The sequence below is a fragment of the Chrysochloris asiatica genome, unplaced genomic scaffold (genome assembly GCF_000296735.1).
Source record: "Chrysochloris asiatica unplaced genomic scaffold, ChrAsi1.0 scaffold00018, whole genome shotgun sequence".
NCBI classification, from domain to species: domain Eukaryota; kingdom Metazoa; phylum Chordata; class Mammalia; order Afrosoricida; family Chrysochloridae; genus Chrysochloris; species Chrysochloris asiatica.
Genome location: NW_006408536.1, coordinates 28,203,902 through 28,228,121, shown reverse-complemented (window position 1 = coordinate 28,228,121; position 24,220 = coordinate 28,203,902). Strand labels below are relative to the sequence as shown.

The 24,220-nt window shown below is 48.8% G+C and overlaps 1 protein-coding gene across 1 annotated transcript in view; it reads left to right on the top strand.

The window, feature by feature from the left end:
- Nucleotides 1-24,220, top strand: part of TBL1X (transducin (beta)-like 1X-linked) — a 56,733-nt gene that overhangs the window by 29,966 nt on the left and 2,547 nt on the right. Inside the window, exons 2-13 of the mRNA XM_006835646.1 lie at nt 141-286; nt 3,381-3,639; nt 4,575-4,707; nt 5,569-5,710; nt 7,128-7,191; nt 7,298-7,395; nt 11,613-11,673; nt 14,317-14,438; nt 19,396-19,470; nt 20,193-20,320; nt 22,309-22,474; nt 23,518-23,619. Coding sequence (XP_006835709.1) covers nt 141-286; nt 3,381-3,639; nt 4,575-4,707; nt 5,569-5,710; nt 7,128-7,191; nt 7,298-7,395; nt 11,613-11,673; nt 14,317-14,438; nt 19,396-19,470; nt 20,193-20,320; nt 22,309-22,474; nt 23,518-23,619 — 1,496 coding nt within the window. The remainder of the gene's footprint in view (nt 1-140; nt 287-3,380; nt 3,640-4,574; nt 4,708-5,568; nt 5,711-7,127; nt 7,192-7,297; nt 7,396-11,612; nt 11,674-14,316; nt 14,439-19,395; nt 19,471-20,192; nt 20,321-22,308; nt 22,475-23,517; nt 23,620-24,220) is intronic.

Genomic DNA, 24,220 nt, shown 5'->3' with positions numbered 1-24,220 from the left:
TGTCCACGGCCGTGCCCCGTACACCACTGACTGATGGGACATGTATGTCCACGGCCTACAGCCCCATACACCACTAAGTGAGTGCTTCGTACATCTCCATGGTTCCAACTTTGACATCTCACCTGTCTCCCTTGCTGCAGGTTTCTCCCATTCGGCCTTCACGTTCGGGATCGAGAGCCACATCAGCCAGTCCAACATCAACGGGACGTTGGTGCCGCCAGCCGCGCTCATCTCTATCCTCCAAAAAGGGCTGCAGTATGTGGAGGCCGAGATCAGCATCAACGAGGTATGTCCCAACACCCCCACCGCCACTCGGGGGGCCAACGCTGCCTCACAAGCTTCCGTGGTGGAGACCCTGTGCAGCAGAACAAAAGGCGGCCCTGTCCAGCACCATCTCATGGTCATTGTCATGTTTTAACCCATCATTGCTGCCACTGTGTCCATCCACGTCCTTGCAGGTCCTGGGGCTTCCTCTGACCCTCCATGTTACCAGACATGACGTCCATCTGCAATACTCGATCCGTCCTGATGACACATTCAGAATAAGTGGATTCTACCATAGCTGTCATGAACAATTGTAGAGCAGTGTAACCGAACCTTCTAGAACCAACACTAGGTTAATTTTAGGTTCCAATTGTTGACTTGTCAGCTCCAGCTCACGGCCACCTCATGTGTGACCCAGCACTGCCCAGTCCAGACTGTGACGACAGCTCTGAATCCAGCCCGAATTTTCCCAAGGGGACTTGGTTTGTTTTTTTATCTTAATGTTGTGTTGAGACTGTATTTAATCTGAGCCTTTCCTTATCTCTCCTATGAACACTCAGATCAGGCACAGGATGGGACAGAGGTAAATGCAACCTTCTCCCACCTGAAAAGTACACAGCTTTGATATTTCAGAGTGTGTCTGGCCTTCTCTATCAGTGTGAGAAGAGGAGCCCATAGCCTCTATGATTCCGCCGACGTTCACACCCCAAAATGCCAAGACTCGATTTCCCCTCCCTATGGGGTCCTCTGTTGTCTGTCAGAAACCCTCAACTCAAACCCCACCATGGGTACACATCCAGTGTCTTAGCTGTCTTGTAGTGCTATAACACAAGGAGTGCTGGTGGAAGGCTTTAACAAACAGAAATTAATTCCCTCACAGTTGGGAGGCTACAAGTCCAAACTCTGAGCACCGGCTCTCGGGGAAGGTCTGCATCTCCTTCAAACATCTATGAGCCTGGTGTTCCTTGGAGACCTCCGTGTGTCTTGGCATCAACCTTCCTTTGGGTCTAGGAGCTTCTAGGCACAGGGACCCTGGATCCAAAGGATGAGCTCTGCTCACAGCTCCTCTTTCTTGGAGTCTGATCAGGGCTGTGACGTGAGTAAGGGTGTGTCACTGCCTTGCCCCCAACCCCCTCACTACTGATCGGTCACTTCAGATCAAATCACAGAACATGATTACATAATTGGATTACTGCCACATTACATCACTGCATAACAGCCAAACCGCTAAACCTCATGGCCCAGCCAAGCTGACACATATTTTGATGGGAGACTCCATTCAATCTGTGACACCGAGGGAGGAACAGCTCAATTGTCATTAACTTTCCATTCGCTGGAGAGTGACATAGAGATCTGCCAGGGTCAAAGACCTGGGATGTGTTTGTTAGTTTGGGCAGCCATGCGTTTTCCTAAAGCGGTGTGACTGTACAAAGAAGAGGAATTGTAGTGGCCTGTTGACCCCACTAGTTAACACTGTTCATGTCGTGATTGGATAGAGGTGGACATGTGCTTTACTCATCATGTGTTAGTTCTGACCCGTTTCCTCCCATACGGAACTGGAACCAGAAATCCACCTGGGCAGTGTTTCACTTAGACCCGGTCCAGCTGAGACACCCATTCTCATGCTTTCAAACTTGGGAGGCAATTCTAATTCAGAACACATGAAAATGTGCAGGCACAGCTACTGGCAACAGCCTTAAGGGGCCGGGTTTCCCCATTGTTGGCATACTTGATCCAGAGAGAACTTTTTCATGTGTTTACAAGTGGGTGTGGAAAGAAACTGTCTAAAATTGTAGACGGAAACCAGAGAGTCAAAGGAAGTGCACAAAACAGGAAGGCCACCTCAGTGAGATTCTGGTCTGCTGTACGTGGCTGTGTTTAGTGTCCACTCTATACCCACGACATTGTTTCAGATCACAACAGATGTCCTAAGAGCACTGTCCAGAAAGGTGTGAACACATCTCTGATTTGTTCTCCAAGAGTTGCCTCCGCCACCCAAAGTTCCGATGCATAGCGTTCTACGGGGGCAGAGGGGAACGTCCCCGTGGGGTTTCCTAGGCTGTACACTGTTATGAAAGCAGACTGCCTCATCTTTCTCCCAAGGATCATGTTGGGTTCTAAACACCACCAGCCAAGTGGTTCGCAGCTGAGCACCTTAACCCCTGTGCCATCAAGACCCCTGCTGCACTGGTTAGGATTTATACAATGTATCTACTGTGGACACAGTTCAGCCCATAGCACTGAACCCCACCCCATAGAAAGTAACCAATGGCAACAAATGATGCCAAACCATTCTTCCCACATCCGTCTCTACTCATGATCCCTTGCAGTGGCCACACAGAACTCGGACCCCTCACAGTTACAGGGTTTATTAGGGAAGTTAATAGGTTATATAACACAGGATCAGAAATGCTCAGGGCTCAGTAGTTCCAGCTGGCTGCTGATAAATGCCCACAGGACACAGCACTCCACCGTAAGCCGCAGCCTGAAGGCACTCGGCTCCAGCTCCGAGGGTCAGCAAACCCAGCTCCCCCACTTAAGTGACTGGAGGCACCCCACTCTATGAGAAAACTTCCTGCCCAGAGCCACTCAGCGTTCCTTGCTCCGTGGGCCAGGAAGCCCGCTTTCTGTCCTGTGTTCTGATTCTTGGTTTGACCACTCCGCTGCTGTCTTTGGGTTGCGGAGGGATTATGCAGGGATCTCTGGTTCTTCTTGATGGGTAGTGAGCTCACCCCTTCCTGCTTCTGAGACAACTCATTTTATACCCGTGCTAGAGTTTCATGCTTTTACAGTTACAAGTGAGCTCTGTTAACAGACACACCTGAATATTGTCATCCTCAGTATCTTCTCCCACCTTCTCTTACCCAGAGAGCCATCAAGAAAAGTCATTTGGGGTTAATTACAAAGACTAAGACTAAGAGAGATGGATTGAATAATTCAGCACACCCCACTTTCCCACTTCACCCACCCACAGCCCGTCCTGCTCACATCCCCTTTGGAGACCCCTTGAGTCCTTCCTTGCCCACATCCCAGCACAATGTGCCATGCCAGTACCTGTGCCTCTCCAGTGGGGGCAGCTGGCTGGGACCCTGCTTCATGGTGGGCCTTCCTCCCAGGACGGCACGGTGTTCGACGGCCGGCCCATCGAATCGCTGTCGCTGATTGACGCTGTGATGCCCGACGTGGTGCAGACGCGGCAGCAGGCCTTCCGAGAGAAGTTGGCTCAACAGCAGGCTAGTGCGGCGGCGGCGGCCGCAGCAGCAGCAGCAGCGGCAGCAGCAGCAACGACTGCCCCAGCAGCTGTGTCCCAGCAAAGCACACCAAAGAACGGAGAGGCCACGGTGAACGGGGAAGAAAACGGGGCACATGCAATAAGTAAGTCTCCACTCGGTTACACCCAGCCGCTGCATGGATTTAGGGTTTGGGTTTGGGGTTTTATCCACGGTGTGCAAGTCTGAGAGTTTCCTGAAATACCTGCCTGCTTTAACTTTCTTCCTTTCCTCTGTTTGCCTGCCCTCTAAGCAGAGGAGTATCCCATTCTGGTTTTTTATGAAAACCTTTAGACAAGATATTCATTTACGCAGCCTCAATTTGAGGGAATCCTGCTAATCTGAGAACTGTAGAATGTTGTTTTGGGGATACCTTGGAGTCAAATCTGACCCATTGTGTCCCAATGTGACACAGCCAAACTGCCCCTTTGGGTTTCCAAGGCTCCAGTCAAATCTGACCCACAGCACCCCCATGTAACAGAGCTGAAACGCCCCATAGGGTTTCTTTATGGAAGCTTTATCTCTCTCCCAAGGAGCAGCTAGTGGGTTCAGACCATCAAATTTCTGAATAGCAGCCATGCTTGTCCTAGCAGTTTTACCAGCAGGACTACAACACAAACATCATCCTGAAATCCTTACGGTAGGGAAGTCTTAACTCACTCGGCTGCTAACTGAAGGGTTGATGGTTCGAGCCCACCCAGAGATTCCTCGGAAGAAAAGCCTAGTAACCTACAAGACTTTTCAAAACTTCATAGAAATGATGGAATGAAAAAATAATGTAAATTTTTCACAAAGTTTTTGAAACTCCCTCATACTGAAAAACATCAGCCGGTGACCCTGACACCTCTGGGTAAACTAGACCCACCAGTCTCTCAGTTAGGGCTGAACAGGTTCTCTGTGTACACCGCCCACAGACCTCTGCCCAATCCAGTGCACTGATGAAGCCACGAAGGCACTACCCGTGTCTCCTAAAACAAAGTGCTGAGACCTAGTTTCTTGTTAATTTGTAAGCCTGAAGTCTTTTCCTTCCTTCTGCTACAGATAATCATTCTAAACCAATGGAAATCGACGGGGAAGTCGAGATCCCACCCAACAAGGCCACCGTGCTTCGGGGCCACGAGTCCGAAGTGTTCATCTGTGCCTGGAACCCTGTCAGTGACCTCCTTGCATCTGGGTAAGGATTTCAGGTTAGGTGTGCTCCAGGTGTCAGACCCAGAAGATTCGCTCCTCTGTGAAGTTCTGTCTCATGGTCCGTGCTCTTGGATTGTTGTGTCTGTCACTTCTTCACAGTGTGTACAAACGAGGCCGGGAAAACTGCACCTCTTCCTGTGTCTCATATTAGGACGGCAAAACACCCACTGCCGATTCCAATGGAGAGACCCTTATCCCATGCCGTGTTTTTCAGTGGGGCAGGGAGACAGTTCACATTAACAATGGTGTCTTAGTAGACTCTAACCTAGGAACCATTGTGATGATGGTACAGGACAAGCAGTGGCCTACTAGCCAACTGACTCCATGACACCTCACAGCTTTATTTTGTAAATGCTACTACTATGACAAATAACACAAGAGGATAGCTTTAATGAACAGAAATTTCTTTTCTGGAAGTTCTGGAGGCTGGAGGTCAACATTGAGGGCACCTGCTGTAGTGAAGACCCTGTTCTGTTGGCTCTTGGGGAAGGTCCTTCTGTGTTTTTCAGTCATCTCCATATGGCATGGTGTCTGTCTTGCCTCTTCTGTGGTTCCTTGTTGTATGGTTAATTAGCATAACAAAGGGCACTTTCCCCAAAAGCAATTCAACAAATGGATTAAGATTTACAGCTTAGATTAGGGGATAGAGTGTAGAAGGAGACACAATCAATCCCTAACAAAAGACAGTTGTGAGGAGCTAGGAGGTAAACCAGGGAAGGGATTGAAGAGGCAGGAGATTGCAGAGTACCTGGTATACCTGAGCTGTTCCTTGTCCACCTCAGCCAACACCCAGTGTCCTCCCACCTCAGCCAGCATTGAGTGCCCATGTGTTTTCCTTGTCCAGGTCTGGAGACTCTACCGCAAGGATATGGAACCTCAACGAGAACAGCAATGGGGGTTCCACCCAGCTCGTGTTGAGACACTGTATACGGGAAGGGGGCCATGACGTTCCCAGTAACAAGGACGTGACCTCGCTGGACTGGAATGTAAGCTCCTCCCATGACCTGTTTGGCAGGTCCTCTCTGCCCACCACCATGGGAGAACTCCCTGCTGGTGAGACCTGTCTGCACATGGTTCTCATTGTGTTTCCCAGGGTTCTGATGAGGCTGGCTTCCACAGCTATCCCTGGTTCATATTTCATTCAGTCTTTGTTGTAGAAGAGCTCATGTGAAATACTGTTCACCAGAACGTGAAGTAGGGAATTCCCTCACATTCTGCCATTTCTTGGTAGCCACCAGTCTTCTTTCTTGTGGTCTCTACGTGCTGCCTCTAGATATTTTCTGTAAGTGGTTATTATTCACAATGTGAGTTCTTTTGTGTCTGTGTCATTTTACACCGCATCGTGTCTTCAGGCTCCGCCCATGTTGTAGAACCGATCAGAACTTAGTTTCTCGTTATGTCTGAGTAGTGCTCCGTCAAGGATCCCTGGTAGCACAGTGGTTAAGTGTCTGCTTGGTGGTTTGAACCCAGTAGCTGCTGCACATGGGAAAAGGCCTGGTGATGTACCCCTGTACCGATGCTTGCCTAAGGAACGCTGTGGGGCAGTTCTCCTCTGTCCTATAGAGTTGCTGTGAGTTGGAACGGACTCACTGGCACACAGCAACAACAACGCTCAGTGGATAGACACTGTTTCTCCACGCCTCTGTTGATGGACACCTGGTCTGTTTCTACCTTTTGGCTATTGTGAATAGTGCTACAGTGAACATTGGTGTATAAAGGTCTATTTTGGTCCCTGGTTTCTAGTCTTTGGAGTGCACACCTAGGATAATGGTAACTCTAGTTTAGCTTTCTGAGAAACCATCAAACCATTCCCACAATACCCATCCCGTTAGCAGTGGGGGTTTGTAAGATGAGTCTGATGTTTCTCTTAAAGATGCTTCATTTTAGGGAGCCAGGCCTAGGGGAACCCCAAGACCATTCTGGGGAGGTTTTATGTGCATCCAGGGAGGTGTACAGCATTCCCCTTGATAATTCATTAGTTAATGTCTGTGTGTTCCTACATGGGACTCGGGCCATTTCCTACCTTCGTGGTACTTAATGCTGTCTGCAGACTCTGCCCTGTTATCACAGATTCTAAACCTCAACAGAGCCTTTCACAAAACTCTTGTATTAACCTTCTGTATGGGTTTCTAATGACGATATGAAATGTCGACAAGTCGACAAGGTATGCGTAGTTGCATGGTGCTCATTTCTCTCGGTGGTCTCCACGGTGAGCCTTACCTCCTCAAGGAGGAAGCTGGTGTCGCCGGAGTCCTGACACGAGACAGAGTGACCTCTGCACGCTGTACCATGCATGATTTATGACAAGTCCATCCCTGGGGGGACACGACAGGCCCTCTGCTCTACCTGTGCCCCCCGGGACTGAGCCATTCTGCCTGGTTTCTGTTTCCTTCTGGCCCCCAGAGCGACGGAACACTCCTGGCTACGGGTTCCTACGATGGCTTTGCCAGGATATGGACGGAAGACGGTGAGTCCCTCGTGTTTGCGGAGGATAAGAGGCATTTTGGGATGTTTCTGTGGAGTGAACCGACCATGACCTTGAAGTCAGCGTGTTTGTTTTTTTCACATAACAGGCAACCTAGCCAGCACCTTAGGCCAACACAAAGGCCCCATCTTCGCCTTGAAATGGAACAAAAAGGGAAATTACATTCTGAGTGCTGGCGTAGACAAAGTGAGTATCCCTTGAAATCCCCGTCTGATCTGTAAAAACGTCTTTATTTCCCATCTTTAGATCACATCATAGTATCTTTGATTTCAGAGGCTTTCTGTTTCCCCTTAAGCAGTTGGGCGAAGCGGTTTAGGTTGTATTTGGTTTGGCTGTTTTGAGTCTTACTATCAGAATTTTTGCTTTGTTTTGTTTTGTTTTCAATGAAAAAAAAGTCTTTTTAAAATTTTTTATTCTGGTAAAAATTGATACAACATTTACCAGTTCAGCCGTTTTTCGATACTTGGTTTGTGGCGTTGTGTCCATCTTGGTTTGTGACTGCCATCGCTGCCCCCGTTTCACACCAGCCCACTACTGTTAGCTGGCTCGTACCCTCCCACCCACCTCTGCCTCCTTGTTGTTGTTGTTAAGGGCAATCACAATTAATAGGCTTTGGGCTCCTTCTGCTAATTTACATTTCATCATAGGAGTCCTGGCAGGGCCCAGTTGCTTAAGCCAAATGGTTGGCAGTTCAGACTAGTGATCTGCCTCCCAGAGGTGCCTGGTGATCTGCCTCCTAAAGATGTCCACCTCGCACACCACGGCTGAGTACTAGTACTGTTAGGTTTGACTCTAAAAGGCTGTGCGTTTTCCGGGTTTCAGAATCTTTCAAAGACCTTACTAGGTCATTGTTTTCTTTTCCTTCAACTTCTGCACATGAACCATGGACTCATGGGCGTGACCTCAACACATGGCCACACTCTTGGGGAAGCCAGAAAAGGCATTCATAGCACATTCCAACATGCTAGTGGTGATAAGGTGGCTTTTCCTTCTCTTGTGTGTGGAGTTTCTATGAAGTGAAACCCACTCAAAAAAGACAACTCATAACATATGACCTATATTGGTGTGAGACACTAGGGCCAGGGTTGGCAAACTACAGCTCGGGCCAAATCCAGTCCCCTTCCCAGTTTTGTAAATAAAGTTTTATTGGCACATAGCCACACCCCTTTGTCTGTGGCTCCTTTCCCACTACAGCAGTAGATTTGAGTAGTTCGCTCAGAGACAGTCCAGCCCACGAAATTAATAAAGGCTATCCCCTGTCCATTGACAGGAAGTGCTGGCTGACCCCTGTAGTAGAGGACAACCATCTAAGTCAACAGGCCCTCCATTGTCTGTCTCTCTTTGAAGCCAGAAAAGAGCTCACTATTCAAACTTGGCAGCCTGGTGTATAGCACAAATTGAAGCTAAGCTGCTCAGGTTAGCACCTCAGTGGGTCTCCTGTCCCCGAGCCATACTTTACCTGCGATGCTCTCATTCCAGTTGTCCACACAGCACTTTGTCTGCCCATGGTGGCCCATCAGCACCTCCTGACTTGTGGAATTGATAGTTGGCGTTTACTGACAGCTTTTACTACTGCACATGCCAGCCTGCTCAGGGCACCGAGGCTCCAAGGTAGCACAAGCAAGCGCTCCATTTTCTAGGAGGGAATGGAGGCCCAGAGAAGTTTGTCATTTTCACTAGGGACACACAGCTATTACAGAACGGAGGAAAGCATACAGCCTAGATTCTTGATCACTAGGGGGTGTACTCTTTTTTGTGTTTGTTCTTTAACTGTTTCTTACAGTTTCGGTGAAGGTTTACAGAGCAAGCCATCCACTTTTACATTCAAATCTCACCCACCTCATTTCACCTCACTGACTGCCATCCCCTCCGTGTAACCTCACTTCCTCCTGTGTTTCTGGCTTCTGTTTGTCCTTCTCTGCTAACCTTCTTGCTTTGTACTTGGGTGAATGCTGCCCTTTTGATCCGAGTGGTTGACGCTTCTGTGGTGTGTGTACCTCGTTCATGTGGGGACCCTCCCTACTAGATCTACTTATGGTCTAGGTGACCATCGAGCACAAGGGTGATTTCAGTTCCAGATCTCAAGGGTGACCAAGGACCATAGTCTTACAGTTCTACCAGAGTCTGTCCAACCAGTTAGCCTTGTCATTTTTATGATTTTGAACTTTGGTCTAAATTCTATCCCATTCTGATATGATCCTTTTCAGAGCTGTCAGTGGTGGTAGTCAGGCACCATCTAGTTCTTCTGGTCCCAGGGTCATGGAGACTGACATGGACACTGTCCATGAGTCCATTGGGCTGAGTGTATCCGTGTGTCTTTGGTTCTTCACTCTTCTTTCCTCCAGATGGGCAGATCCCAAAGACCCTTGTTGCCTCTCACCAAAGTAGGATGTAGAACATTGTCCCTGTGGGTTATTCTATGCCCTTTGGCCATGGTGTCCCCTGAGAACTATGGTCCTGAGTCCCCAAACCCCAGGGTGTATTTTTAACTGCAATTCTGGCTAAACAGTCCTTGGTGTATCACGCCCTTCCTACCTGGAGGGTCTTGTTTTCATTTTCCTACCTGGTGACCCATTTCCACTCGACCAAGTGCTGCGCTCTGATCAGTAAAAGTACACACATGGAATCCTGTGGGTCTCACGGGTCACACACTCTCTGCCCATAGTCCTCTGCCCACCAAGGCAGGAAGTATAGCTGTGCTCGCCACAATGCCATTTGACCAAGTCTGTGTTGACCTTCAGCATTTGACCTGGAAGAGCTAGACTGCTTCAGAGTCTTAAAAACTTAAAGATGTAAAAAAATGTTTGTTTGGTCCAATGGTGTTTGAACGTAGTGTAACATAACTGGAACGTAAACATGCACAGGATGACCCGTTATTGATGTGGTGTCTGAGAGTATATCAGAGAGTTATGAAAGCGCTTACATCATCAGTACTGGTTTCTTTGCGGATGGCTTAAAGTAAGGAGCTCTGGTAGTGCAACAATTAAGCACTAGGCTGCTGATGTCAAGTTTGATGGTGTGAATCCACCCAGAAGCTCCCAGAAAGATGACAGCCTAGATAACCCTCTGGGGCAGTCTGTTTGGTCACACGGGGCCACTGTGAGTCTCTAAGTCAGAACAGGCATGATGACACCTCAAAAGGAGCACATATAAAACTTACCCACCTCCCTGCCACCGAGCTTTGTTTTATGTTCATTGTTCCAGCTCTCTGAAAACCAGTTTCAAAGATGCTTCTGTGAGTTTCTCCTCTGAGAATGTCAGCAGCTAGTAGAGACTGTACTCAATTCTCGTGAAAGCAGACTCTTTATTGTCATGACATGGAGAAGAGGGTCCGATTAAAGCAACCACACCACTTGGCTCGGAGCTAACTCCAGGGGTCACATAATTGAACTGGCACTGGGCTTCTTACCAAGTCTTCGTAACCCAAGTAGAGTGATTAGAAATTATGACTCACTGCCTTCCCAGGGTAGGCATCACCTATCCCTGTTACCAACCAGTACACAGGGACCTCTCCCACCAAGGCCCCACTGCCATCTGCTCTGAGAAGATACCAGCGCCTCCAATTCCTAGGGTGCCACTCAACATGCAGAAAGACTCTGTAGTTGACCTTTGTTGGCAGACTTTTTCAACCATCTTCATCGCTATGGGTGGAGGAGAAGTCCCAGCCACCTTGGGTACTTTTCCAGAGATTCAATAGTAAGTATAACCCATACTGGATTCCAAAGACGTAGGGTGACAAGAAGAGCCTCTGGATGTCACAGACAGTAAGCACATGGCCCCTAAGCAAAACATTGGCAGTTCAAACCCACCCAGAAGGGGGAGACCATGAAATAAAGGCCAAGCAGTGTGCTGCTGAAAATGCAGAGCCCTGGAAAGCCATGGAGCACGGTTATGTTCTGCACACGTGGGGTCGTCACCAGCTGGACTCTGCTCAACAGCTACAAGGTTTTTTGGTGTTGGGTGAAAACCGGGATGTCAAATTGTCTCATTAGTATTGTCCTATCAATTGCAGGTTGAAATGGAATGATGTCAGATAGACTCTGAAAATCAGGTGGACAATTGCCTGTTGTATGTTTTCCTCTTTGAATGTTAGTTGATGTTGTTGTTGTTGTTAAGTACTGTTGAATTGCTTTCTAAGGAGCGGCTGGTGGCTTTAAACTGCCGACCTCATGGTTCACAGTCCAATGCTGACCATACAGCGCCACACTAGGGTGACATTGAAAGTGGCCTGCGTAGCTTCCGGCTCCAGTTATACCTCTGTTGGATGGCACTGGTTGAGCAAGAAGAGAAACACATTGTCTTGTCTTGTACATTATTAGTTTTTGATTTTTTTTTTTTTTTTTAAAGAGAAAACTTTGCAAGAGCAGCATTTACTAATTTTATCTTTTGTTTCCGGAGCACAGACAACAATAATTTGGGATGCCCACACGGGAGAGGCCAAACAGCAGTTTCCCTTTCACTCAGGTGAGTGGTCTTTGTTTTTGTGGTTCAAGTCCTGACACATCTGGGAATGATTGGGGAAGGAAAGAGGCAGTGGAGCCCAGCTGGGAAGAAGGAAGCCACGTCATGGAACGTGCCAGTTACAGATGCCCTCACCACACCCACCTGCTCAAGGCTTACAAAGAACAACAGAGCAGCCGGCACAGAGCTGGTGTGGATGGGCTCTTTCTCCAGTGACCCAAGAGGGATCCTCTATCAGGGTCCCCAGGACCCTCCCCAGGTATGGGGCTTCCCTGGAAGGTTTGCCATGACTCTACACACAGTCAAGCTCCGGACTGACAGCACACACATCGGCAGAGGGGAGAAGACACATGCAGGCCACCTGATTCCTCAGCAGTGATTTGTGACACCACATACCAAGTATCCTCCACCAAGGACGCTCCTTAGAGACTTGGTGCCCGCAGTTTTCTTGGGGACTGTCCAGATGAGTACCATCTGCCTGGCATGTACCAAGATTCCAGACCTCCAGCAGGAAAGCAAGTCTTCTGCATAAACAGTGTTGTGTGCACAAACGATCTGCTCAGTTAGGGACTGTGGGAACCCTTCGGCAATCCTGGCCCCCAGGTACCACCGTAGGGCCAGCCTTGCAGGGTAACAGTCAGGGCTGTTGTGTGCCTCTGGTGCACAGATGTGTCTCTGCCGTGGCCCTGGACCTAACCATATTCCTCTATGGTTTTGGGCCACACCTGGCCACCTGGAGCCAGCTACTGCCTAGACATTCAGGAATTGCAGACCCTCACCGTCTTCATGTCTTCTCCCAGCTCCCTTCTCTGTGACTTTTGTCAGATGTGACCTCTTTGCTACAAGTAAAGACAACTCCCCTCTCCCCAGAACCCAAAGTGACTATATGTGTTTCCTGTTATAACAGCCCCTCAATCTGAGAGCTTGTCAGAACAGCACTGTTCTGTCTCACGGTTCTGGGAATCCAAGGTACGGTGTGGACAGTGTGGATCCCTGTGATGTGAGTGCTCTGAGGGAGAAGCAAGTGGTCTTCAGGAGGACAGGAGAGTGGGGTGGTCTCTGAAGGCTGGTACAAGTGTCTTCTCCTCGGCATCTCTCCTGGAGACATCCATGGACCCCACTCAGACCTAAATCCCATCCTGACTGGGCACTCGTCCCCAGACACAGCCTCTCCCACGCTGGTCACCCCTCGTCCCTCCTACAGAGGAGCTAAGCTTCCTGCACTTTCACAGCTATTTTTGAATCTTTGTTGTTCAATGCCATCTAGTGGATTCTAACTCATAGTGACCCTGGATAACCCTTGTGGTTATCAGTCCTTACTGCTTTCTTTTTATTCAAAATCTATATGTGAATGTGATTTCATAGACTTGACCTCAAAACATGGCCCCACTCTTGGGGAAGTCAGAATATGCATTCACCATGGATCCAAGCATGCCAGTGGCCATGAAAATGACTCCTGGCCAGGAAACTCTTCATTTGTTTGTACTTGGGCGTGTATGTGACGTGGAAGGGTAGCTGCCAACCAGGAAAAGGAGGTGTAATAGCAGGGAGGCTAAAACAGTAAGAATCCAAAAAGTCTCAACTACTTGTCCCTCCCCATTGTTGATACACAAAGAAACTGAGACCCTCCCCAGATACAGCCTCTTTGTGGCCCAGGGTTAATAAGGACCTTTCTCCCTTAAGTGACCCTGCATAGGCCAGGGTACATGCACTCATGCGTGGGGCTAACGTGGGTTTCTGAAGGCCATAGTGTACAGTGTGTCTGTGGAAACAGGTTTGTTTGCAGATGGGCCTGTCCATATTCAAGCATTATTTCAGGGCCATAGAAACCCAGGAAGAACAAATTAAAACAATCAGAACAAAGCACCCTTTTCCCGGATGGCAGTTACCCTACCACCTCACTGTCACGCTCCAGGCCATGAAAAGCAGCCTCTTAGAGTAGAATGTGTGGATATTTGCTTATAGTCTAGAAAACTTCCCAAAATGTGGGCAGAACTGCACATAGGTTGATCAACGAAGCTGAGCTCATCTTAAGTCCTTTAAAAAAACACAAAAAAACCTTTTTTCTTTCTTTTCTAAAAACACACTAAAAAACTGTACAGTAGATTGTGTGAGAGAGAATTAACAGTAAGTTCTCTTGAGTAAGAGGACCTCCGGAACCTGTCCTGTGTTCACGGAGCCGTAGCTATGAAGTGAGATGTTTAAGAGCCGTGAAGAGTACAGGTGATGGAATGCATCGTCTGTCACAGACATCCTTGGAATAGGCGGGTATTGAACCTGGGCTGTGAAGTCATTTTCATCTCTTTCTTTCTCCTCTTTGTCTAAAACAAATGAAACTCACGCTCCCTAGTGATATTCTTGGAAGCAGAAACTGGCAGCCTTGTGATTCCTGCTTCCTCCTTCTTCCCCATGAGCAGGAGAACACAAAACACTTCCCACCAGAGGGCACAAGAGCAGTCTCGAGCTCTCTTTGGATGTAGGCAGAGAGGGGTCTTCAAGGACTTTGAAGGAAAGGGGCTGTGTGTGAGCTGGGAATGTCTGTTAGCACACCGGTCAGCAAGTCTTCTGGAGCGTTCTGATGAAGCTGCTTATATCAATGTGCAGCTGACAGATTTCAGTGTCCTCCCTGTGTTCTCTGCCCCACAGCCCCCGCTCTGGATGTAGACTGGCAAAACAACACGACCTTCGCCTCATGTAGTACAGACATGTGTATCCACGTGTGCAGGCTGGGCTGCGACCGTCCCGTCAAAACTTTCCAAGGGCACACGGTAAGTGTGGAGTCTGGGGACTGGGTTTGAGTTCATGAGAGTCAGCTGGAGGTGGGAGCTGGCCCAAAAGGTCAACAGTGACTCAAAAGCAGAGATGACAGGTTTCAAGGGCACACGGTAAGTGTGGAGTCTGGGGACTGGGTTTGAGTTTATGACAGGGAAACTAGAGTACTGGGAACAGAACAACCTGAACACATCTCAAGAGAATGTTGACACATTGTGAACAATGTAACTAATGTCACTGAACTATTGGTGTAGGAACTGTCAAAATGTGAATCTGTTGAGTAAACTTTCACCAAAAAAAAGCTTTACTTAAATTTTTTTAAAAACGCACGGTGGCTGCAGACCAGTTGTTCTACAGCCTTGCACTGGACTGGGTTACCACAACTGGTTGTATTAATGCAGCTCTGGATAGATGATGGGAATAAGAAATTCCAGCTGAGAAACTAGGAGGGTTATGCTGCCAAACAAAATAATTGTTGAAAAGATAGAGGAATTTTTCCACGAACCCTTTAAAGCCTCTTCATGTGTACATGTGTATGTAAATGTTAGAATTCTGTCTGTGTTGTGAAGTGCTGGCTAGTTGTCTCTAACTCATATGACCCTGTGTGTGCACCAGCAGAAGGAAACACCGGTCTTGCACCGGCATCCTCACAATATTGTCTTTGAGTCTGTTGTTGAAGGCACTGTGTGGGTCCATCTCCTTGGGGGTTCTCTATTTTTTGTTGACCCTCTGCTCTACCAAGCATGACATCCTCCTCCAGGGACTGGTCCCTCCTGACAACATGTCCAAAGTATGTGAGATGAAGCCTCAGCATCCTCACTTCTGAGAAGCATTCTGGCTGTACTTCTTCCAACACAAATGTTGTGTTTGTGATTCCTGCAGTCCATGGTACTCTGTGTATTTTTCACCAACACCATAACACCAGAGGCATCAGTCCTTCTTTATGCTTGCTTATTTATTGCCCAGCTTTCCTAGGCATATGAGGTTGATTGAAAATACCATGGCTTGAGTCAGACTGGAGATTGTAAAAGTGAACCCGGATATAGATTAGAGACACTGTAATGGCCTGTGGAATTACATAAAGTGACCAACTGTGGAGTGTCGTCGGGAGAAGAAAAGAAAGCAGATGGAACAGAGCAGTGAAGTGAGGCAGTAGTGGTATTTTTTTCCCACTTTGGTGGTAAACATTAGCTTTCTATCTAATAAGCTCAGACCACAAGTACAATAAACAAGGAGAACCATGCCCGTAGGCACATGGTCAGGAGACACTGAAAATCAGTGATGCAGAGACATCTTCTCCACAGGAGAAGCTGCCATAGCTACTCTATGAGCAGCAGCTTGCATCTCCCCAGCCATCTCCCCCGTGCCTCCTCGGTCTTGTTGCCGGACCTTCTGCCTCTCTCACTCCTGCCTGGGAAGCTCTCACAGCCCTCAGAGTCCCACACAAAACCCTTCCTGTCTCTCAAGACCCCCGTTCACACTCCCTCTTCCCTGTGGCTCCCTCTGGAATCCTCACGGCCCCTGCGTGCGCTCAGTGTGGACGGGGCAGTGAGTGGCAGGCTGTTGATGTGTCCATCTGCCTCCCTCCGGAGAAGTTACGTCCATCAAGGACACAGCCCATACGTTCTGCCTTTCTTCAGCACCAGGGGCATCATGACCCGTCATGTGAACTGAATCAGAAGTCTCTAACCCTCCAGTTAAAGGTGGGGAGAGGATCTCAGCCCCTGGAGCAACTCATTCAGCTGTGTTCCTTTAGCCTCCCTTTCACTGTTGTTGATTCCAACTTGTACTGACCCTGAGGGACAGAGCAGACCTGCACCGTTAGTGTCCAAAGCTATCAGTTCATTACGGATAGCTCCCTCTCTCTCCTACAGTGTGTCTAGTGGCTTGAACCGCCAACCTTTTGGTTAGCAGACCAATGCTTAACCCACTGTGCTACCAGTGCTCCTTCATCTGTCCTCAGCACTTGTTTCTTTCTACCTACCTACTTCCCCTGCTTCTGCCCCGGTGGGAGAGCACCTTAGTGCAGAGGCCTTCACTGTCTTCCTCACATCTCTCTGGCTGTCAATCGTCAGGCCCTTGCTCCTGTATTTTTTTTATCTGAAATTAATTGCTCCTCTTTTCCGAGACCGCCCCCTCTTCTGCCAAGTAAATCCAGTCAAGCTGTTAACTAGGCTTCAGTGAGGTCTTTACAGCTTCCAGCGAATCCACCCGAGACCTTCCCCACATCACACACGACCAGGTCCTTCCAGTGGGTCTCAGTGTAGCCGTCGTGCTGAATGAAGGGCGCAGGGGCTAAATTTGCTTGAGCCTATGGAATCCTGGTGTGGCACTGTGGATTAATGCGCCAGACAGCAAAGCTGTTTGAACTGCAAGGTCGGCGGTTCAAGCTCACCAGCTGCTCCTCAGAAACCCTATACAGGGTCGCTATGGGTCGGGATCGACTCAACGGCACTTAATAACAACAATGTTTTCCCAAGACATTTCAATGAGTGCTTCCTGGAAATTGTGTCTTGAGTTGCAGATGAACGAAAACTGCTGCTATCAAGTTAATGCCAACCCATAGCGACCCGATAGAACAGAGTGAGTGAACCACTCCATAGGGGTTCTGATACTTTATTGAAGCAGGCTGCCTCGTCTTTCTCCAACAGAGTGACTGGTGGATGCGAACCACCAACCTATCGGTTAGCACCCCCATGTGCTTACGCTTTGCGCCACCAGACCTCCTTTGAGTTGCGACGGAAGCAGAGTTGGGGTGCGTACCTACTGTGCATTGCTGCAGAAGCCAGGCCTACCTTGGCCTGTTGCTTTTAAAGTGATAGCCAAGAAAACCCCAGGGAGCACCTTGCTACTCTGTTACACATGGGGTCCCCAAAAGTCGTATTGCAGTAGGTTTGCTTTTGTTTTCTTTTTCTTTTGGTTTGTGGATTAGTTCATTACTAAGTTGGAACAACAAACATCCATGGGCTGTTTCCCCCGCACACGCAGGTCCCACACGTCCTTTAGATTGCCCCACACTACCACTTCTCCGATTCCAGTAGCTCAGTGTACCATCCCACTGGGGGACCCTGCCCGAGCTGATTCTTCTGTTTCTGCTCACTTCTCCCTCATCCACATGGTAGATTGGCTGCCGGTATCTGGCAGGCTTTAGTTACTTGACTTAACACCTGGAGAACTGTCTGGAAGCTTCACTGCTTCCTGCCCATTATAGTCAGAATCACCTCTATTAGAACTCAGTTTGGGTGTGTTGAGACTTTTTATTCATCTGCCTATTTGCCCTGGATTGTGTGTCCTATCCGGCAAAGATTGGTTTTCAAACTCTGAATGTGTGTTCCTAGCAATGGCCAAAAGCAAAATCCAAACCAATTGCTGTCAAGTTGATTCGAGTCACTGCACCCCCGTGTGTGTCAGAGTAGATCTGTGCCCACAGGGTTCTCAGTGGATGATGTTTCATAAGTAGATTCCACTCATGGTGCCCTGTGTTAGAGTAGAACTGTGACCACAGGGTTCTCAGTGGATGATGTTTCATAAGTAGATCCCACTCATGGTGCCCTGTGTGTGTCAGCGTAGAACTATGCTCCACAGGGTTCTCAGTGGATGATTTTTCATAAATAGATCCCACTCATGGTGCCCCATGTGTGTCAAGAGTAGAACTGTGCCCCACAGGGTTCTCAATGGATGATTTTTCATAAGTAGATCCCACTCATGGTGCCCTGGGTGTGTCACAGTAGAACTGTGCCCCACAGGGTTCTCATTGGATTATTTTTCATAAGTAGATCCCACTCATGGTGCCCCATGTGAGTCAGAGTAGAACTGTGCTCCACAGTGTTCTCAGTGGATGGTTTTTCATAAGTAGATCCCACTCATGGTGCCCCGGGTGTGTCAGAGTAGAACTGTGCCCCACAGGGTTCTCATTGGATGATTTTTCATATGTAGATCCCACTCATGGTGCCCCGTGTGAGTCAGAGTTGAACTGTGCTCCACAGGGTTCTCAGTGGATGACTTTTCATATGTAGATCCCACTCATGGTGCCCCATGTGAGTCAGAGTTGAACTGTGCTCCACAGGGTTCTCAGTGGATGACTTTTCATATGTAGATCCCACTCATGGTGCCCTGTGTGTGTCAACATAGAACTGTGCCCAGAAGATTGTCAGTAAATGGTTCACCAGCCCCTTCTTACCAGGAACTTCTGGGTAGGCTGAAACCACCAATCTTTCGTGTTAACTATTAGTTAGTGGCATCCAGTGGAGGGACTCCCCTAGCTATGAGTATGTGTGTCCAGCCTCTCTTATATATCTGTCTTTCTGCATGTGTTTGCTATGTTCATACTGTCTCCAGCCTGGGTTAGTCTCTCAGTCCATGTTTAACCTCAGTTTATGATGTTTTATTCCACCTCATTCACCAACAAAAGAAAACTAGCTGGTACTGTTTTAGACAGAGTAACTGTTGTTTTCAGAGTGCATACACAGGTAATGTTCAAAGCCTGCTGTAAATTGCATGCTTTTACTGACTGCATTTGTTGTATGTGAATTACTTGTAAGAGCGCTACTGCCCCCTGCTGGGGAGTTGTGTTACCTACTGCTATGCCCACTCCATGGCGCCATGGAGTGCATCTGACTTGCAGCAATCCTACATAGGGTTCCCAAGACTGTAAATATTGAGAGGAACAGAAGGCTGCCTCTCTCCCTTGGAGCTGCTGGTGGGTCTGAACGGATTAGCCATCCAGTGCCGTTTTTGTTCTTGTTGACAATATACACAGCAGAACAGACACCAATAGGACCATTTCGACATGTGCTATTCAGTGACATTAGTGACATTCTTCAAGTTGTGTGATCTTTCTACCCTGTTTTGCCAATTGGCCCATGGACGTGAGCTCACCGTCCTACGTTTTCTCTCAGCTTACCTGTGGGACCCAGACCTTTCTTCTCTTGACCTCCCTCGGCTCTCTTTCAGAACGAGGTCAACGCAATCAAGTGGGACCCTTCGGGGCTGTTGCTCGCTTCCTGTTCCGATGACATGACGTTAAAGGTAACATCGTTAGAGAGGACAGCCACATCCACTGCTCCTTTGGGTTATTAATCTCTTCCTCTATAATTTGTTTATATTATGAACTCGGTTATTGGAGCCCTTAAGTGGTGGAAATGGTGACGGTGACAAGTTAGGGTTCAGTCCACCCAGAGCACCTCAGAAGAAAGGCTTGGCTGTCTGTTTCAAGATCACAGCCATGACCCTGTAGAGAACACTGTCCTCTGGCACACATGTGTTGCTGTGAGTTAGTCAGCTCACTATACCACCAGAAGGACAAGAGACTGTGATTATTTATTAGCTGATTAACTCCTATTTGTCCACCCTGTGTGCCACCTGTGGGGGGATAGTGCCCACCCAGTCCTGACTAACAATCACTGTGCCCAGATGGGGAGATAATGCTGCCCCGTCATGACTGGGGAGTCCCTGTGTGCCCAGATTGGGGGGTCGTGGAAATAGTGCTATCCCATCCTGATTGGGGAGCCCCTTTGTGCCCTGGTGGGGGATAGTACTGCCCCATCCTGACCAGGGAGCCCCGTGTGCCCAGATTGGGGGGGAGTGCTGCCCCATCCTGACTGGGGAGCCCCTGTGTGCCCAGATTGGGGGGGAGTGCTGCCCTGTCCTGACCAGGGAGCCCCGTGTGCCCAGATTGGGGAGGGTAGTGCTGCGCCATCCTGACCGGGGACTCCCAGTGTGCTCAGAGGACTCTCAATTTGTCTCCCTAGATCTGGAGTATGAAGCAGGACACATGTGTCCACGACCTACAGGCTCATAGCAAAGAGATCTACACCATCAAGTGGAGCCCCACTGGGCCAGCCACCAGCAACCCCAACTCCAACATCATGCTCGCAAGGTAGGGTAGACAGCAGTGACTAGGTGTGGATACTCAGTGTGGCCCGGTAGTGCCCTGTCCACCCCTGACCCGACATCATGCTCACAAATAAGGTAGACAGCAGTGACTAGATGTGGCTTCTTAGTGTGTCCCGATAGTGCCCTGTCCACCCCTGACCCGACATCATGCTCACAAATAAGGTAGACAGCAGTGACTAGATGTGGCTTCTTAGTGTGTCCCGATAGTGTCCTGTCTACCCCTTCCCCGACATCATGCTCACGAATAGGGTAGACAGCCGCAGTGAGTGTCCACTGCTCAGCGTGATCTTACTTGGGGTGTTGAGGTAGCACCTGGCCACCAAAGCCACTCACAGTTAGAGCTGTGTGCACAGATGGCGTGGGCAGGTTGTTTAATCCATGCCCAGATGAGTGACGCTTCGGCTGACTCTGAAGGGACTCCAGAAGGCAGCCCACTTGAGAGAGAGATAGGTTTAGCCTCGAAGCTGGTAGCAGGTACTTGTATGTCCCAGTTTTGAACACCTTTCTTTGCTGGCAGCTTCTATTAAATGAAGCAGGGAGTTTGGCTAAGAGGGTTAGTCTTCGTGGATGTTATTGTTGTAAAGCGTCATCAAGTCAGTTCTGACCAATAGCAAACCCTGTATAGAGTTTTCCAAAGAGCAGCTGGTGAGTTCCAACAGCTGACCTTCCAGTTCAAAGCGACTTTGTAGTCCTGTGCATGAACCCACAGCACCACACCAGGATCTACCTGAAGAACACTGTTGTTGCAAAGTTATATAATTAACAGCATTTCTGGTCCACATTCGTCTCCGGTTCGATCAAGGCCCATCTGTTGGCTCTCTGATGGACTGCGTCCTTCTGTGTGCATGTGTAAGAGGAACCTATGGGGTATAGTGCATCCCCATCGAGAGCTGGAATGGCAGAGAACAGCTGTATGATCTTTTAAATAGCAAAGCTAAAATGTGCACCTCAAAGCAGTGTGATTATAGATTTACATGCGATTATATTTGAATTCCTGTTGGATTGGCATTTTAGTCCGTTTGTGATTTTTCTCAATAAGGCTGTCTGCGTTCGTTTCATGCGTCATAAGAGATTTTGTATTTTAAGTTGTGGAAGTATCTTTGAAAACGTAACAAATATTCTACAAAAGTATTTGTCCTTTGTGTCTCCAGAAAACTCAACTGGAATGTAGATTTCATTTGGTTTACCTAGTAGGATCCAGCCCAAGGAGCTCTGGTAGCGTAGTGGTTATGAATCAGTCTGCTAACCTTAAGATCAGCAGTTTGAAACTACCAGCCCTTCCGCAGGAGAAAGAGGAGGCTTTCTGCCCCCCGTAAAGATTTACAGCCTTGGAAACCCTGTACAGGGTCGCTATGAGTCAGAAACGAGTCCACGGCACATAACCAATACCATCCCAGCCCAAATAGTGGTGTCTACGTTGGTTTTGGAGTACTAGTGTGGCACTGTGGGTTAATGCGCTGGACTGCAAAGACGTTTGAACTGTAAGGCTGGTGGTTCAAGCTCACCAGCTGCTCCTCAGAAACCTTATACAGGGTCACTATGGGTTGGAGTCGACTTGACAGCATTTAACAAAAACAACGTGTTGCTTTTATGCATCTCAAGGTTGTGCAGTTAACACACTCAGCTGCAGCACTCAGGTTGCAGGTTCTACTCCACCCAGAGGAACCTCAGAAGAAAGACCTGGAGCTCCACTTCCAAACAAGGGTCTCCTAGAGAAGCCTGTGGAACCCAGGTCTGCTCTGACACCCGTGGCGTCATATGATTCATTTGGCTCCACTGCAGCTGGTTCGCTGGTTTGTTTTATAACCATGTCCTTGTTTCCCAAACATCTCACTGGCTTGCTCTAGAAGAGACAACATTCCCCTGTTGATGGTTACTCCCAGCTTGAAAACTAGGGAAGAAAGACAGCTCATAAAAACAGAAACCCAGCTGTATGTCCCTGTGGTCACAGTGTCTCCACTGTTTTACCAGTGCTTCGTTTGATTCTACGGTTCGGCTGTGGGATGTGGATCGAGGTGTCTGCATCCACACACTCACGAAACATCAGGAGCCTGTCTACAGTGTAGCTTTCAGCCCTGATGGGAAATACTTGGCCAGCGGCTCCTTCGACAAGTGCGTGCACATCTGGAATACTCAGGTAATTCCCTGGCCCCCGTGAGGACAGCTTCTGCTCTCAATGACCTGAGCTCAGAACAGGCCCCCTCATGCACTCAGTGAGCTGCCCACATGCTCACATGCTCCGAGCACACTGATTCCACAGGTAGACCTAGCCCCCCGTGCCATCTTCCCTCAGCTGCACATATGCCACAGAGGGCACCGAGAGCAGCTCCCCACCCCCAGGAAAGGGTTCCATTTTGGGTCTCCCTGGGGTGGTTGGCCATTAAACTTAACAGTTTTAGATCGTTGTTATAATAATGAAGCTCCGAGTTCGGCATCTTAGAGTCTCTTCTTCCTTGAAGGGTTCCTCATCTCACTTTTTTCTGAGCCCTTGGCACAGCATCGTTAACCTGTATCATTTTCTTCTTGTGTCTGAACAGTCACCTCAGAAAAACATTACCTCATTACTATGAAAGAAGCAGTCCTGTAGGGTTGGGAGGGGAGGAGACTGGCTGCCCCTCCATCAAGATATCCAGGGTGGTGAAGCCAACCTGGACCCTTTCTACACTATTCAGACTGGAGGCAGACCACACCCAAAGGAATGTATCTTTTCAACTGATTGGTTGATTATATTCCATTGGGTTACATTATGAAGGGATGGTTTCATTGTAGAAGGTGCTTTATGACTTTATGGAAGGTGATTTCATTACACTATAGTCCACTACAGAACAGCAGTGAGTCTAGTGTTTGGCCAGATGATCGAGCTGACCTGTAACAGTTACATTCACAGAAGAAAGAGCTTAGGTGAAGAATGCTTCAGCAAGGCAGATGGGGGGTCTTTGGCCCGGACCACCCGTGGTCTCCGTGGGAACGTGGTAGTGGACTCAGTGGGCAGCAGCAGGTCAGCCTTGCTCCCTACAGTACAGGTGTTAAGCTGTACCGTCCCACGGCCACCACAGGTGTTCCCCGGTCGTTCCTCCATGTGTTGAATGCTGTCCTGGTAAAAGACAAGGGTGCCTGCCTACCCTAGAAGTGTTCAGAGTTCCTGCTTGTGCTGTGAGCTGCTCTTGTTTGTCCTTTCAGAGTGGAAGCCTTGTGCACAGCTATCGAGGCACCGGCGGTATCTTTGAGGTTTGCTGGAATGCACGTGGCGACAAAGTGGGTGCCAGCGCGTCGGACGGCTCTGTAAGCAACTTGGCGGGATTTGGGGACCAGTGTGGGCAAAGGGGTTGGGTGGCATTGGCAGCACCCTAGAGGGACTGAAGAGCCAGGCTTTCAGGAGGCTTAGCACACAAGACACTTACGAGAGCTCATGGAGCAAAGAAAACTTCTCAGCTGAGTCCCATTGGTGTTGGCCCAACATCTAGGATGGCCAGTTCTTCATTGTTTCTAGAATGCTATTCTACTCACTATTTTTGTCATTAAACGAGTGGTTCTAAACCCTAAAGGGGACATTCCCATTCCCCAATGTGTAGAAACGTTATGGGTTATCACAAGTTGGGAAGGTAGGAGCTATTGGCATTTAGTGGTTGGAGACCAGGGATGCTGCCCCACACCCTACAGTGCACAGGAATGGGGTCCACACCACAGAGAATGACCAGTGGGTGGAGACCAGGGGTGCTGCCCCACACCCTACAGTACACAGGATGGTCCCACCATAGAGAGTGACCAGTGGGAGGAGACCAGGGATGCTGCCCCACACCCTACAGTGTACAGGACGGTCCCCACCACAGAGAGTGACCAGTGGGTGGAGACCAGGGATGCTGCCCCACACCCTACAGTGCAC